This window comes from Gracilinanus agilis, chromosome 3, assembly GCF_016433145.1.
Source record: "Gracilinanus agilis isolate LMUSP501 chromosome 3, AgileGrace, whole genome shotgun sequence".
In the NCBI taxonomy this organism is placed as follows: Eukaryota; Metazoa; Chordata; class Mammalia; order Didelphimorphia; family Didelphidae; genus Gracilinanus; species Gracilinanus agilis.
Window position 1 is genome coordinate 100,213,938 of NC_058132.1, and position 17,719 is coordinate 100,231,656.

General features: G+C 39.4%; 1 protein-coding gene across 1 annotated transcript in view; it reads right to left on the reverse strand.

Annotated features, from left to right (window-relative positions):
• Positions 1-10,162: 10,162 nt before the first annotated feature.
• Positions 10,163-17,719, reverse strand: part of GDPD4 (glycerophosphodiester phosphodiesterase domain containing 4) — an 84,221-nt gene continuing 76,664 nt past the window's right edge. The window contains exons 19-21 of the mRNA XM_044666000.1: positions 16,374-16,442; positions 13,703-13,768; positions 10,163-10,321 (exon numbers count right to left, since the gene is read on the reverse strand). Coding sequence (XP_044521935.1) covers positions 10,233-10,321; positions 13,703-13,768; positions 16,374-16,442 — 224 coding nt within the window. The 3' untranslated portion in view covers positions 10,163-10,232. The remainder of the gene's footprint in view (positions 10,322-13,702; positions 13,769-16,373; positions 16,443-17,719) is intronic.

The window sequence follows — 17,719 nt, forward strand, 5'->3', positions numbered from 1 at the left end:
CCCCTGCCCGCGGCTCCCATTTCTCTTCTTCTGCCAACTTCGTCTTCTTGCCTGGAGTTCTCATCTTGACATGAGGAAACGTGAATCTCACAAGGTAGGCGGGAGGAATGATTTAGGGAGGCCCAGGGACAGCGTGGCGGGAAGAGCCCTCTGTTCTTCTGGAAGCACGTGAACAGACTGGCGGCCATCGCTCTTTTTACTGAGGGCGAACCTGAAGCCCCGGTTATGTGACTCACCCAGGGTCACACAGCTAGCATCAAAGGTAGGCATCCTGGGCCTCCAGGCTCCACGTCCTGCAGGCTATTTGGGGTTCTATTTCTCCACTATGTGGCCTTCAGGAGACCTCTTTCTCTATTCCTCAGTTGCTTCCCCTGTAAAAAACGACAAGGGTGGCCTAGGGAAGCTCTCAGGTCCCAGCTTTGGGTGCGGTGAATGAGTCCCGAGCCCTGGACTCCAGCACCTCCCCCCTACCTCCCCAGAATGAAAGCTTTCGTTTCCCCCTTTCCCCGGGTGAGGGGTTTTGAGAACACGGGGTGCTAGGGAAGCAGGGCAGATGCCCCATTATTACAGAGGTTCTGGGGCCAGCTTTGGGACACACTGACCCTGGCACGGGGATGGGACGGTGGATGGAGCTCTAGGCCCAGAGTCAGCAAGAGCCGAGTTCCAATCCACTCTCCAACACTGGGGGACCCTGAGCAGGTCCCTTCACTTCAGTGGGCTTCAGTAGGCTCAACTATATAAAGGATACCTTGCGGGGATGTTGCAGTGGTTCCCAAACTTTTTTGGCCTACTGCCCCCTTTCCAGAAAAAAATATTACTTAGCCCGGGAAATTATGAAACTATTTATTGAACTCAAAATAGAACGCAATACAAAAAAGTGTGGCCATCACCACTCTCCTGCATTGCTGCAGCACCCACCAGGGGGCAGTAGCGCCCACTTTGGGAATGGCTGTAAGACAAGATATTTCTAAAGCACCTGGCATATAGTAGGTGAATAAATATTTATTCATGCAGCCCAGATGGCTGTCAGTCTTTGCTAACTAGTAAGGGCAGAGAGGTAGCACAGTGTCGGGCCTCCTCTTCCAGAGTTCAAATCTGGCCTCAGACACTGACTAGCAGTGTGACCCTGTTTCCTCATCTGAGAAATGGGCTGGAGAAGGAAGTGGCAAACCAGTCTCTTTGCCAAGATAACCCCAAACGGGATCATGAAGTCAGATACAACTGAAACAACTAAACAGTTCAATAAGACCTTGAGATCCCCATTTATAAAAACAAAAACAAGGGTGAATGTTTGCAAAAGACAATCCGAGTGTGAGGATGAACCTCCTATACTGTTCCCCCCCCACCCCACTCCTCACCCCCAGCAACACCCAGAGAGCTAGTAGAGAGTTCAGTGCTTCTTCCAGTGTTGAGGGGCCCCTGAAGGTGGGGTTTTGGAGCTAGGAGGGAGCTCAGTGACCATCTACTGCAATGTCCTTTTTAGGGAGGACTAGAGGCTGCAACTCCAAGGGTACCCTATACCTGGAGGCAGCACAGTCCTATAAGCCAGCTCTCCTGGCTCTCAATGCCAGAGCTCTCTGGATCTTCCACCAGGCTGCCAACCTTGTTGGGCAAAGATGAGAAATTCCCGTCTCCTCGAGATGAGGGAACATCCAAGTGGCCCTTCATTCTGATGGTTTCCTCCAAAGAGCAACAAGGATTGGGCTGTGGTCTACAGAGGAATGGACAAAGACCCCACCTATGTCACAGGTCTGGGGCCTTGTGGATGTGTAAAGTATTTTCTTTCCCTGCCCAATAGAAATTAGGCAGCAGCTATGATGGAAAGAGTAGCAGTCTGGGACCCCCCCCCCCTTCTCGCTCTGGTAATAACTAGCTGTGTGACTTTGGGTCTTGGGTTCCTTTTCTGTAAAATGGAGGAGCTGCCCAGCTATCTGCCAAGATCCAAAGCCAATCAGATATTCTCATCCAACCCTGAAGAAATAGGGTGAGAGAAGAGGAGGCAGGGCAGGGATGGGCACCCCAAATGGCATAGGGAGGAGTGAACCAGTTCAGGTTGTCCATGTTTGGATATGGAGACCTAGTCTTTAAAAACCAAGTGATGTGTTGTATTCAGAGTGGGCAGGACTTGGGAGATCAAAGAGCCCAGGGTTCAAATCCTGCTTCTGATACTTGCTGTGTAACCTATGCATGTCACTTAAACTCAGAACATCAAGCTTTTCTTCTGGAAAGGGGGGACATAATTCTAGCATATAACTCACAGGGCTGTTGTAAGGAATATATATACACATCTATACATGTATACATATATACATGCATTCACACACATGTAATACACACACACATTTTGTTCAGTTTCCCATCCAACTCATGATTTAGGTTTTTTTGTCAAAGTTACTGGAGTGGTTTGCCATTTCTTTCAATTCATTTTACAGATGAGGAAACTGAGGCAAACAGGGTTAAGTGACTTGCCTAGGGTCTTTCTAACTTCAGGTCTGGCACTCTACCACCTAGCTGCCCATACACACATACATATAAAAGTACCTGTAATATATATTCATATAAATATTAGACTATAGATAGTATATGCATGTATATGTGGCAGGGGGGAGGAATGGGGGAAGAGAAAGAAACAAGGAAATGAAGAGGGAAAGAGGAGATAAATTAACAAATGGAAGAGAGGAGGGGGAAGAGAAAAAAGCTAGAGAAGAGACAGAAACAGGAGAGGAGAAAGGAGAGCCAAGAGCCTTTTGCACATATCATGACTCTATAATTATCAGTGATTAATTTTTAAAGCCCTCTCTTATTCTAGAAAAAAAACGGTTAGTTGAACTTGAGTTCAGGCAGCCAGTAAACATTCAGAACCTACTACGTGCCAGGCATGTGTCAAGTTCTAGGAATACAAAGAGATTCCATAGACAGTGTTCACAGTCTAATTAAGCTTGAGCACTGAACCCTTGTGATGCCTTGGAGTTGAATCCTGCTTAAGTTGAAATGCGTTTCCTTCACCATCCATGCAGGCCTTTCCTGGGCCTCTATTTTGCTCTAATGTAACAGTTCCCCACTGCTTTTGTAGATTAAACCCATGATTTCACTGGTGTGGGAGCTCTGTATAAGGGATCTCCACTAACCAAAGGAAGCAGGCACCTTCTCTGCAACCTAAAGAACCGAGGTTAAATCCCTCGCCCAGGGTCATCTAGCCAGTAGGCAAGACTTGGATCCACATCTGCCCAATACCAAGATCATCCGTCTTTCCACTACAGATCTCATTCAGTTACCTTGGGATAGTCGTTAGATAGGTAGTCCAAGGATCATTAGGCTTAGAGAAGCAATGACAAATCCCCTCTACTAACTCCAAGTTTAGCCTTCTAACCCCAATGGTGGCCTTCCTTGTCTCCTGGCACTCAGAGCAATCTTCTGTAGAGATGGTGGTTTAGGAAGCCCAACACAGACTCCAAAGACACCCCAGCTTTTGAAGGCTTCATTGTCTCCTTTATTGAAGCTTCCAATGTTTGCTGATGCCTGACTTTTCAACAGGAGTTATTTAATAGAGAAACAAGGGACAGGAGATGGGATGCTTAAGAATCTATATTATGTTAAGTATCCCCACTGATGGTCTTCCTGTGGGGCTTCATCAGTCATCTTGGCAGACAAATCTCATTGGCCAATAAAACTACCTTGAGCCTCTGGAGGACACTGTGTACAAGTGGCACCTAGTCTCTTCTGCGAAGGTCTTGACGTGTTTCAGCTTTCCTAGATTATCTCCAACCCTAGAAGTGGCCCACACCTCTACCTCAAATCTGGCTGTGCCCCCCTGGAATGTCAGGGGGTGACATGACTACCAGGGTCTTGGGGAATCATTGGCTTCTTTCAGCCTACCTCCCCCCTGGTCCTTGGTTTGGTTCAGACCAGGTCCACAATAGCCTGATGTTTCAGTGGGATGATAGGTGGAGGTGAGGCCCTTGCTCTTGTCCTTTTCATGCTCTATATCATGGTAGGCTTTCTGGGGGATACAGGGGAGGAAGTTGGGAATGGCCTAGTTCAACTTGGCCTAGTCCTTCTTGCTCAAGGCCAGAGCAGATTACAACTTGGTACTCAGTAAACCATCTTTGACTGGCCTTCAGACTCCTCCCTCCCTCCCTCTGGCAAGACCCACCACCTGATAGAGAGAGAGACAAGGAAAAAGAGGTAGAGAACTAGCTGACTAATTTCTACATGCAGAAGAGGAGATGGCATCCAGGGAATCTTCCCCAGCCAAAGTCCAGGACTCAGAAGATTTAGCAGAACTTTTGCAGGGCAGAAGGCTTGGAAATTTTTTCACAGGATGGATCATTTTTGGAGTTCTCCAATGAAAGGCTGGACATTTCTGTAGGGATAATAAAAATTAAAAATAAGAAAACTCAGGTTTATGAAGTGTTTTCCTCATCCCAAATGTGGGCAAGTAGAATATGTGACATAGGAATTTTACTTCCCACTGGTTTGTAGGCCTTTCACTCTCCCAATCCTTTCCATTCTGTAAGGTCTGATTTGTTAATGCATGAGGCCAAAAGGCACTGAGGCCTTTGGGATTCAAGCAAGTCCAGAAAGCTGGCACCAAGCTCTTATTCTATGTTCCCCTTGCTAAAGTCTTCAGATGCCAAAGTACTACATGATATACAAGTTTAATTCGTAACTAATATACTGTGGAAAAAACAAAATATAGAAATAAATACTATAGGAAAAATCCATTAAACATGAATGCATTTTAAGAAAACTTGAATGGACATGCATTATGGGAAATTCTGTCTTAATTAGATGGCGAAATATTTTTCTGAATTTAATCAACATGGTACTCCAGAATTCCAGAAGCCTATGATGACAAAGCTCATGCCATGGGCAGGCCTACCCAGCTGCAAGGGTTTTGTCTTTTTTTTTTTTTTTGGTCTTTTTTGTCTTGGTGATGGACTGTATGTTTGGTTTTTGAGGGCCATCCTGAGTTCTGGAAAGTCCCACCATGAGATGTGTCATAACAAGCCATACAGATCCATCAGCTAAGGAGTGGAAAGGTTGGGCTCTCTACCAGTGAAGGAAGGAGCTCCATGGAAGAAGAAATCACAATGGGTCTTTTGAAATCCCGTAGCAGGGCTCTGTGTAGTCCTTAAGGAGAATTCTGTAGAGTAAATAGGGGTCTTTGTGATAGTGTGACAGAAAGGAACAGGACTTAGAAACCAAAGACTTGAATTGAGCACCAGGCTGACCAATGAATAGCTTTGTGAGCATAGGAAAGTCCCTTAAATCTTCTAACCTGTTTCCTCCTCCACAAAATGGAGATAACATTTGCACCAGGTCCTACTCTTGGAGTTATTGTGAGAAAAGCAAAGGAAAAGAAGGAGGAGAAAAGATCACTAAGGTCAAGACATGCCAACTTCAATCAAAGTCACAGGGTAGAGGAAAGCAAAGTGATTCAAGAGAGCCCAGCAGTCCTCTCCCCCTGGTTCTGATCAACACCCCTAGTGTGAGGAAGTTGAGACTGCCCAAAAGCTCAACCATAGGAGCGTGGTGGGGGAGGAGGGGAGGAATGAGGAAGAAGAGGAAGCTGAAGAGTGAGGAAGGAGATTGAATGAGATGAAAAACTTAAGACACCAAAACACAAAGACTGAATAAAAACTCCTTCCACAATCAAATAAACCAAAAGAAAGGATCATCAAGGTGGAAGGAAGAATGAATAAAATATAAAAAAAGATACCAATGCATTGAACAAATATTATAATAGACAGGATCCCAGATCTGGAGCTTTAAGGGCCTCACAACCCAAATGGTTCAATTCCCCCATCTTAACTTGCCCATGAAGAAATTGGGACCTAGATGACTTATCCAAGGTCATTAACATAGTAAGCACTGGTAAGTATAAGAAGTTTGATTTGAACCCAAGTCCTCATGCCAGGGGCAACTAGGCAACCCAATGGAATAGAGGGCTGGGTCTGAAGTCAGGAAGATTCCTCTTCCTGAGTTCAAATTTCATCTCATATACTTACTAGCTATGTGACCCTAGGCAAGTCATTTTAGCTTTACATCTCAGATTCCTCATTTGTAAAATAATTTTCATTTTAGGCCTCAGTTTCCTCATCTGTAAAATGAGCTGAAGAAGGAAATGGCAAACCATTCCAGCATCTTTGCCAAGAAAACCCCAAATAAGGTCACAAAGTGTTACTACACAAACAAAAAACTCATGCCAAAACCATCATTTTTCCTAATGAAAGTGTGACAATTATCAGTAAGAGAAAATCTTTTGGCCCCTTCCAAAAACATGTGATGACATTAAGAATCTAAAGATTTGGGGGCAACTGAGTGACTCAGTGGTTTGAGAGCCAGGCCTAGAGATGAGAGGTCCTAGGTTCAAATCTGGCCTCAGATACTTCCTAGCTATGTGACCTTAAGAAAGATACTTAATCACCATTGCCTATCCCTTACCACTGTTTTAAGATGAAAGGTAAGGGTTTTATTTGTTTGTTTTTAAAGAAGAAACTAAAGATTCAATCAAGAAATGAAAGACATAAAAGAAATAAGTAATGAATTTAAGGTAGAAAAAATAGAGAGCTTTCAATGTAGAATTTTTTTAAGAGAATAGGAAAAATCATATATGTGATTGAATAATTTTCTAATGAAGTAGAAAGAAACTTTGAGAGAGAATAATATATTTAGAATACAAAAATATTAAAGTGGAAGAAAATTCAGCCCAAGGCAAAAAGTCACATTGTAAGAAATATATGAATTCTACACAAGCCAAAATTATTACCCTGAAGGCAGAAAGGTAAGCTAACTCAAGGATCATAAGTCTCCAAGAAAAATATGACAAATCTAAAGATCCAAATGACATAATAATAAAGGAAAGAAATAACAAAAGACAACTGCCTAGAGCTCTAAATACAAACAACAAGGCACTGACTACTCAAAAGTATCACAGACCTAGCTGTGTGACCCTGGGCAAGTCACTTAACCCCCATTGCTTAGGTCTTTCCAGCTCTTCTGCCTTAGAACCAATACACAGTATTGAGTCCAAGATGGAAGGTAAGGATAAAAAAAAATAAAAATAGTATCACAAATTCTGCCAGGGAGTCCTGTTTCAAACTCTAGGGAATTCAGAATATGAAGTAATTAAATTTAATAATTTTGATAAAAAAAATCAAATTTCATAATCAGCAAAGAGACCTTCGAATGTAAAAGGCCATTTGAATGATACACAATCTACATAGGATGAGAAACAACAGAAAAGATGGAATAATATATTCCAATGAGCACAAGAGTTCAAGGCATTGGATATACACCAAATGGTAATAGTTTGGAATTGAATTTACTATGCACGGGATGAATTCCCCAAAGCCCAAGGTACAATCATATCAGCAAAGCAAAAATAAAAACCAACAACTTAATAAAAATAAACTCACAAATCAAGATAGATAAGCAGGTAAACTACATTGTGCTTAAAGGTTACATAGGTATGAGCCAATATAAGTATTAAACATAGGCATTAAATGGCATAGCAACTAAACTCATAAAGGAAATTTTAACTGAGTTGCAAAATGACATAAATAATAGCATAATAATTGTAGGAGACTAATTTTCTTCTCAGAGCTAGACAAATCTAACATAAGGATAAATAAAAAGGAAATTATAGAAATGAACTATTGGAAAATTTAAATCTGACTTATGGCATATTAGGAATGGAATTATTAAAAGTATACACACAAATGAGGTCACTGATGAGAAAAAAAATCCCAATTTATATCAAAATATGTAGAGTTCTTGTGGTAGCAAAGAATTGGAAACAAAGTAGATGCTCATTAACTGGGGAATGAATAAACAAATTGTGGTACATGAATATACTGGACATTACTGTGCTATAAAGAAATATTGATTATGATTAATACAGAGAAGCATGAAATAGTTTGAACAGTCTGATGCAGAATGAAGTAAACTGAGCCAGGAAAACAACATACACAATTACTACCATGTAAATGGGGGGGAGGGGGGAAATACTACAAAAAATCAGAAGTATTTATTACAAAGAATAAGCAGGATTCCAAAGAAGAAATAAGAGAAGGCACCCTCTACCTCATTCCTTTAAAGAAGACATATCTTCAGATTTGAAATATTAATGAGTTTTGATTTTTATCTTTTACATTTTCTTTAAAAAATCTATTTGTTATCCGAGATGCTTCTCTGGGAGGAGGAAGGGGAAAGGGTACTGGGAGCAATTCTGGTGATATAAAAAACCAAAAGATAAAAAAAAAATTTTTTTAAGCAACATCATTTCTCAGTCCTACATGGTACCCTTCCAAAAAAATAAGCATATGATAGAAATGATTAAAGAAATTTGTAAAAAAAGCAGAAATTCTAAACATACCCTCTTTATTAACATGATAAAATAGTAGTTAATACAGGGAACACAAGCAAAAAATACTAATCTAAATGAAAAAGACTTAATAATAGCATCCTGAATAATGAATACGTCAAAGAACAAATTATAAAAACACTTAACTATGTGAAAAAGAATGATAATGATGAGACTACATACCAAAATTTCTGAGATGCAGGCTAAAGCAGTCCTTAAAGGAAAAATTACATCTCTGAAAACATACATTAAACAACATAGAAAAGATTAATCAAATTAATATGCAATTAAAATATTTAAAAATAAAATTAATAAATAATCAGGAAAAGGAAATTTTGTGAAAATTAGATGAGATAAAATAGAAAATAAAAAGCACAAATTTGGTAAACAAAGTTAGTTCTTTGAAAAAATTAAAGGACTGAAACGATTTAAAAATTTTATACTAACCTTATAAAAATAGAGAGGAAAATGAAACTAACAAAATAAAAAAAACTGAATAGGGCAAAATCACAATAAATAGAAAATAAAAATAATTATCAGAAACTACTAGGCACAACTACATACTAATAAAGCTGAGAATATAAAGAAGGACTTTAAAAAAATACTCAAATTAGCACTCAGGGAACAGTGATCTTAAATAATCCAATTTGGGGTGGAGTGAAATAGAGGGAGGAATTGAACTAGCTCCAAAGGAATTACCAAAGTGGGGGAAAAACCCTGATTCATATGGACTTACAGGCGAACTCTATCAAACTATTAAAGAACAATACCTCTGTTATTATCTAATTTAAATCAAAAATTGAAAAAGAAAATGCTCTATTCCAAATTTCTTTTATGAGAAAAATATTGTTTTAGGTCCTAAACCAGGGAAGTATAAAAAAAGAGAGAGAGAGCGAGAACTCTAGGCCAGTGTCACTAATAAATATTGATTAAAAATGTAAATAAAAATGTTATCAAAAAAGGCCATAAAACAATATATATTTTTTATTTTTTTAAAACCCTTACTTTCTGTCTTAGAATCAATACAAAGTATTGGTTTCCAGGCAAAAGAATGGTAAGGGCTAGGCAAAAGGGGTAAAGTCCAGGATCAAACAGCTGGGAAATGTCTGAGGTCATATTTGAACCTAGGATCTCCCAACTCTAGGCCAGGCTTTCAATCCACTGAACCATCTAGCTATCTAACTGCCTTTAATACATTTATTTTAATAAGTATTCAGTGTGACCAAATTGGATTTATACCGGAAATACAGGAATGGTTCAATATCATGATAAAATTAACTTAATCATATAAAAATCATTATTTTAAAAAAATTCCAAACCACGATAAGATCAATATATATAGAAAAAGCCCTTAACAAAAATACACCACTTGTTTATGCTAAAAACTCTTCAAATAACTGCTATAAAAAGGGGATCTTTAAATATGAAATAAAGTACTTAGTCAAACCCAAACCTAGCATTTTATTTTACTTTTTCTACAGTGAGAAACACTAAGAGGAAAGCTGGAATATTCCTATTCTCTACTGTTATTTGATTTAGTTTTGAAAATGGCAATAATAGTAAGAAAGAGAATTTGTTTAAACCCATAAGTGTAGATAAAGAGTCAAAATTATTCCTATTTGCTGATGACATGACAACATAGGAAACTTCAGAGAATCAGCAAATAATCTGACTGAAACAATTCAGAACTTCAATAAAGGTGGCATGTCACAAAAGAAATCCACAAAAGTCAACAGCATTTCTATACAGCTATAATAAAATAAATGAGGAAATAATAGAAATGAAAGTCTCATTCAAAAGTACTACAATATACATAAAATATATGGCAATCTACCAAAGCAAACTCAAGACTTAGGGAAATAGTTTAAAAATTTTTATTGATAGCTTTTGTTTTCTGATCATCTTCATTTTCGAATATATCCCCTTTATCCTCTCCTATGCAATGAGATATGCCTTGTAATAAAAATTAAAAAGAGAAAAATAAGAAAAAGTAAACCAATTCAGTGAAACTAAACAACACATGAACAGGTTCTGACAGTACATAAAATGTTTCACTCTCATATTCTCCTACTTCTCCAAGGAAGGGAGGATGATATATTTTATCTCTTCTTCAAGAATAAGTTTGGTCACTATAATTACACAGCATTCAGTTTTGTTTATAAAACACTCTTGAAGGTAATAAAAACAACTTAAATAATTAGGAGAAATGTTCATTGTTTGTGGTTGAGCCCACCAATAGAAAAAAATGACACTACTACCTAAATCTGTGGATGTAGTGTTTGCTAATAAAATTCCCAAAGTGATATTTTATAGAGCTAGACAAATAATAACAAAATTCATTGGAGGAACATCAAGAGAAGTAATTTTTCTAAGTAAGTATGCCACGTAAAGTGGGAATCATATCAGACTATTTAGCACCAAATTAAAAGATCTTAAGAAGAGACTAGAAAACCAAGACCAAGAAAGCATTAAGCCCCTTAACCCAGTGTATGATAAACCTGGGACCATCAATTACTTAGGGAAAAAAACTTTTTAAATGCCTGGGTTTTATTGGAAGGCAATTTGGATAAATTTCTTACACAATATATATACTACATAAGCTCAAAACAGATCCATATCCTGAATATTAAAATATCACTATTGAAAAATGAGAGGAGAATCCTATCTGATACCTTCTAACTAAACAAAGGATAAAAGTGATCATAAAAGATAAACAGATTGTTTCAGTTCCATTAAACTGAAAAGCTCTTGCTTTAATAATCAATGCAACTAGAATAAGAAGGGAAGCTGTCAACTAGGGAAAAATTCTTTGTATCAAAGATTTCTCATAAGGGCTTAATATTCCAAGATGTGTAGGAACTAATACAAATATCTAAGACCAAAAGCCATTTCCCAGGGGAGAAGTGATCATACAATATGAGCAGATGGTCCTTAAAAAATGTATCAAAAAATTAACATTAGCAAAATATTAACAGCCATATTAAAGGTTGTGTAAAATCACTAAAAATAGGATAAATGTAAACAAACAATCCTGAGATTTCAAATCGCATCCAGGAAATTAGCAAAGATGGGAATAGTCAATGTTGGAGGAATTGTAGGAAGGCAGCCCCACCCCCCAACAATACAATTGGTGGAGCAGGGAATTTGTCCAACCATCATGGAAATCAATATGGAATTATGCCAAGTGTATCTAAAATATCCACAGCCTTCCATCCACAGAACCCACTGCTAAACATCTTCTCTGAGGTCAAAGATAGGATGAAAGGTCCCATATTCACCAAACTTGTCCAAGCAGCATTCTCTGAGGTAGCAAAAACGCTGGAACAAAATAAATGGCGTTGGGAAATGTTTAAACAAACTATGATAACATTAATGCAATTTGTGCTATAAGAAATGATGGATATGAAGAATTTAGAGGCGCCTAAGAATATATATGAAAGTAAATAGATCCAGGAAAATACCAAATCAATGACTCGGATCATTCAAATCCCCAAAATGACAAAAACCTGAAACCAAATGCTATGCAATTATGACCAAGAGTTTAGTCTCTGATATGAAAAAATGCATCTTCCTCCTTTGCAAAGGTGAGAGCCTACAGGACTGGAACACTTTATATACGGTCAGACTTAGATGATGTGTTGATTAATTTTGCTGAAATATTCTCTCCCTTTATTTGATATTCTTTGTTATAAAGGATAGCACAATGGGGGTGGGGGCGCATATAAGATATATGTGGAGATGGTGATGTAAAAACAAAAGATAGCAATATAACTTAATAACTAGGGGGGAAATCATATGGTTAGAGAAAGCTAATCTGGAGAACTCTCTAGTTTGTGGGGAGACCAGATTCCTCTCTTCAAATATCTGAAGGGTTGTCATGTTAAAAGAAGGATTAGATTTATTCTGCTTGATTTTTACCCCCAAATAAAATGGGCTGCTCTGGGGAAGAAGGGAGAGATACTCCCTGTAGCTGAAGGTCTTCCCAAGAGAGGTTGGGGGAGGCTGCTTTGGAGGGAGAAATCTGCTTTGGATAGTAGTCATACTAGATTAAGCTGAGGTACTTTACAACTCAAAAATAATGATTTCATGAAATGTATCTAGACAGTAATTCTTGACTAAAAGAACCAAGGAGTTCAGTGGACTGTAAAGTCCAATATAATTCAAAACTGAAGTGAAGCTATTAAAAAAAAAAAAAAAAGGTGAAAGGCATCACAGGTTGCATAAATGCACCTATTGTCTAGAGCCAGAGAAATAGTTATCCAATTTTGTTGTGCTCTGATTAGATTCCATTCTGGAGAATTGTGTTAATTTTCTGAGCCACATATAAGGATTAAACCATCAGAGCATAAGGGCAGCTAGATTAGCACAGTGGATGGAGAGCCAGGCCTGGAGATGGGAAGTCCTGGGCTCAAATCCGTCCTCACATGTTCTAGCTAACCCTTACACTCTTCTGCCTTGGAACACATACCTATTATTGAGTCTAAGACAGAAGATATGGGTTAAAAAAAAATGGTGATGAGAATGGATAGCAGATCAGTGCTGTTTAAGAAACCATTGACATGCATCCTGGAGAAGTGAATTTGAGAGATTATAATCCAGTGGTTCCCAAACTTTTTTGGCCTACCGCCCCCTTTCCAGAAAAAATATTACATAGCGCCCCCTGGAAATTATGAAACTATTTATTGAACTCAGAATAGAATGTAATACAAAAAAAGTGTGGCCATCATCGCCCCCCTGGATTGCTGCAGCACCCACCAGGGGGTAGTAGTACCCACTTTGGGAATCACTGATATAATCTAATAATCTTCAGATATTTGAGGAGATGGGATGTGAAGGAGAGATCTGGCTAATGGGACTTTCTAAGGCCTCTTCTAGCTCTCCATTCCAAGTGATATGAGGAGGAACAATCTAGTTTAATTCTTGAATGAATAGAAGGTAATCAGAAAGACTGGTTGTGTGTGGAATAAATTTTAAAAAAAAGTAACCCAACATTAAATTCAGCATCCAAGTGCTCCCTCCCCAGTGGCTATATTGGTACTTTTTGGAGGTGGGTCAGAAGTCACATTTTGTTTTGTTACATAGGCATTTGTTTGAACATAATTGTTGGGAGAATTGGAGCATAGTAAAATAATAAATACCTCCATGGGAGGTGGGGGGGGGACTACTTAACTAGTAAAAAAAATGCAGGGATACTTTTTTTTCACCTGCTCCAAAACAAGAGGGTGTGGGACCATGGGTACACAAGAGGGAGAGGTCTCTATGGTCAAGAGAGGGAAGGAGAGACTGTGGTGTTCTTCGTTGCTTTGTCCCTCTGGGATTTTCCCATCAGCATACCTAGTACTTCTTCTTCCGCTGATCCTTTCACTTGGTCTTTGTTTATGCTTGTAGGAAACGTATTTCCTGAGGAGAGGTGGGGAAAAGGAAGTTAAAAGAGGGCAGTTGGTGAAAATCAAAGAGGCCTTCTAGCTCTGGTATTCGAGGACATCCATCTCTTCACCTAGTCTATCATTTCTGGGTTCCACTTGGATTTCTTCCCTTTCGTCTCTTTCGATATTTTAATTCAATAGACATTTTTTAAGTACAAACTATGTATATGTAAGGCAGCGTTCTAGCAAAGATGAGTGGCAGCTATGTTTTACCCCCCAAACAGATCATCCAAGAATGTATACTGTCCATGTTCTTTATATCTGATGTTCTCAAACAGGCATCAAATCTGGACATGCATAGTGTTACACCATAAGCACACACAGTTTCCAAAATGAATAATATGATAAGTCTTTCTGTAATTTGTCTGATCAGATTACATCTAGAGTATGGAATTCAGTTTTGGGTGCCATATTTTAGGAGAGACACTGACAAGTTGGAGGGTGCCCACAAGAGGGGCCACCAGGATGGTGAGAGGCCTGGAAACCAATGCTGCCAACCCTATTCCAAATTCTCTGTAGATCTTTAAACACTATGAACACATTCTCCACCAGTATGTGACACAGATCCTAGTACAGAGGATCAGAGAAAGGAAGCCCTGTAGGTTAATTCCCATTCCTCTTATTACCATCTTTACTTACCTGGCTTCTCTGGTATTCCTAAAGGACAGAAGCAAAAATCCCACCTTTTGCTTTTCAAGCTCTGGGAACTACTTTTCAAGAGGGAGGTCAGTTTTGAATCAAGGAGTCTAGCTTTGTTAATAGCAGAAAAAGTCGTATGGCCTATCACTACACATCATTTTCCAAGACCTATTCTGTCTAGAGCTGGCAAAAGAAGTAATTATTATCTCTGTCCCCTCCACTCCCACCCCTTCTAAATAGCTAAAATGGAGTAGTAAGTCAGTATTTTACATATTGGTGAGGGATGAGGAAAGGTTGGTCTAGATACCCCTGACCAACTGATTCTCCCCTCATCTACACTCCAGCTAATGAAATTACAGAAGAAGCAGGCAACAGAGACAATGAAGCATTAATATCTTAAAGTACAAAAAAGAGTTTTCATTGTTATTTCATGAGGTATAAAACTCTTCCTTCATGGAATTAGGTGGGCAGCTTGCCACTGGATAGCCAAAGATCAGACACAACTTTGTTGTTGTTTAATCATGTCTGACTCTCTGTGACCCCATTTGGGATTTCTTGGAAGATACTGGAGTGCTTTCCCATTTCCTTCTCCAGGTCATTTGACAGATGAGGAAACTGGGGCAAACATGATTAAGTGACTTGCTCAGGGTCACTCAAATAGTATCAGACCAGATTTGAACTGAGGAGGACAAGTCTTCCCAGCACTCTACCTTCTGACACAACCTTAGCAGCCTTTAAAAAGAGACATACTCCTGACAAGTCTGAAGATGACAGCAAGTAATGGAAGAAGAGTCCAAATCTGAGAGGGGATTCCTCTTACCTTTTTTTCCCTTGTGTCTCTCCCAGAGGGCAATGGAAAAGAGAGTATTATTCTCTCTTCCCTTTCTCCCTCCTGATGGTGCTTGGCAGGAGAAGAGACCAGACCCAGCAGGGAGCAGGGTGTTAAGGACAGAGAATCAGGGTGGGGGAGTGTTCCAAGAATGGTGATACCTGGCAGGCATCTATTAAAGAACAACATTAGCATGGGCAGTTGAAAGCCACAGAGAGGGGCAGACCTAAGGATTCTGGGAAATCTGTCCAGCAAAAGCAGTGTGAGAATACCATAAGCAAAGATCAGACCCCACAGTGCTAGAGGCATAACTTGTCCTGGCCACACTTGTGCCTCATTCCCATTGCAGATATGCCCACTCTTCCCATGGATGATGTGTGCATTTGTGGAGAGTGTGTTCCAGGAGAAATGTGATATATCCATGACGTCTTAGTATTTCACTTCACTTTGAGGTAATTCTATCTACTCACTGCTTATACTTGTCAGGACATGAGAGTGACAGTTTTATGACTTTTCACCCACATATACCTCATGAATCTTGAACAATATGTAACCTTCCAGGGATCTATTTATCAGTGCAGAGTTCATTAGAAGGGTAGCCTGAGGATAAGATGGGAGCTATGTATAATTAAAATATTGGGCACCACTTAATGTCATGTCACAAAATGGAAAGATCATGCAGACTCCAAAAAGTGAAATCTTGGGAGAATACATCAGACAGACTTCCATACCAAAGAGGAAATCTGCTTGCCTCTACAGGAATCACTAATACCAATGGGTAGAAGTTATGAAAAGATAGTCTTCAGCTCTAATAAGGAGAAACTTCCCCAGAAGGAATGAGGTCTTTGCTTTTAAAATTAGTTTATGAATATTTGTTGAAAATTTCTGATATGTTTAAAAAGAAGGAAGAGATAGTTTGTCCCCAGGGGAATTTGTAGTCTTTGCCTTATAACCATATGCCCAAGAGGATTTGTGGATAAGGATGCCAAAGACCCACACAGATGCTCTCAACAGTTGAGCCAGGACTTCTCCTGGGGCAATAGAAGGTCAAGAATGGAAGACTCAGTGTTCCTTCTAGATCTGGGATTGTAAGACTTCCCCTTCAGGTTACCTGGCATGTCTTCATCATTGGATCCTATAACACTCTCTGTGCTGAGGCTCCTTGTCATTTTCAGGTTTTCTGAAAAGAGGGAGAAGAAGAAATTAAGCAAATGAGACAGGTGGCTGGGCCCACGTGGAAAAAATAAGGTTGAGATTCTAAATCTTTTCTTCTGCTCTCCTGGTAGCTTTTTACCATTTTCTTCTAAGGATGCTAGCCAGTTAAATTCTCTCAGGATCATTCCTTCTAGCCTTCACAGGAATATTACAGGGAAACTCCTGTGCTAGCACTAGGTACAGGACTGGGCACTATTTGAAAACTATACCATGACCCAGCTCTGAGTCATAGTTCCAGGGTGGAGAGAAATATTGGGCTCCTGGTTATCATTTCAGGACTAGAAAAATGCTAGTGCTTGCAGCAGCTGCAAGGAAATAAGGACCAGAGCACAGGCCAGGATACCAGTGACCTCAATCATACCCACCTTGGAAATACCAAAAACTTCCAGACCTCTAGAACTCACTGTGAAAACAGTAGTATGAAAAAGTCTGAAGTTTGGGATAATATCCTTAACCTCTCAAGATAAGCAGAGTTCAACTTTAATAAAAAAAAAAGTTGAAAGTCAAGAACCAGACTGGATAAATGAACAATAAAAAAAAGAAACCGACTATAAAAATCTACTATGGTGACAAGATCAAGACACAATCTAAGAAGAAAACAATGACATGAAAACAACTACAAGCAAAGCCTCAAAGAAATAATGTAGATTGGACATAACTCCAACAAGAATTCCTGGAAGAGCTAAATTAATGATCAAAAGAGCAAAAAACCATTTTAAAAATAAAATAAGAATGATAAAGTAAAAATTGAGAAAAGAAGTTAGTGATGCAAGAAAATTATGAAAAAATGAACAACTTGGTAAAAGAGGCAGAAAAAAATACTGATGAAAATGACACCATAAAAAGCAAAACAAGGGGCAAGCTAAGTAGCTCAGTAGATAGAGTCAGATCTAGAGATGGGAGATCCTGAGTTCAAATTTGGCTTCAGACACTTCCTAGCTATATGACCATAGGCAAGTCACTTAACTCCCACTGCCCACATTGCCCAGCCCTTTTCTGCCCTTCTACTTTGGAACTTATACTTAGTTATCAATTTTAAGTCAGAAGGTAAGGGAAGGAGAAGGGGGAGAAGGAGGAGGAGGAGGGGGAGAAGAAGAAGGATAAGAAGAAGGAGGAGGAGGAGGAGGAGGAGGACAAGAAGGAGGAGGACGAGGAGGAGGAGGAGGAGGAGGAGGAGGAGGACGAGGAGGAGGACGAGGAGGAGGAGGAGGAGGAGGAGGACGAGGAGGAGGAGGAGGACGA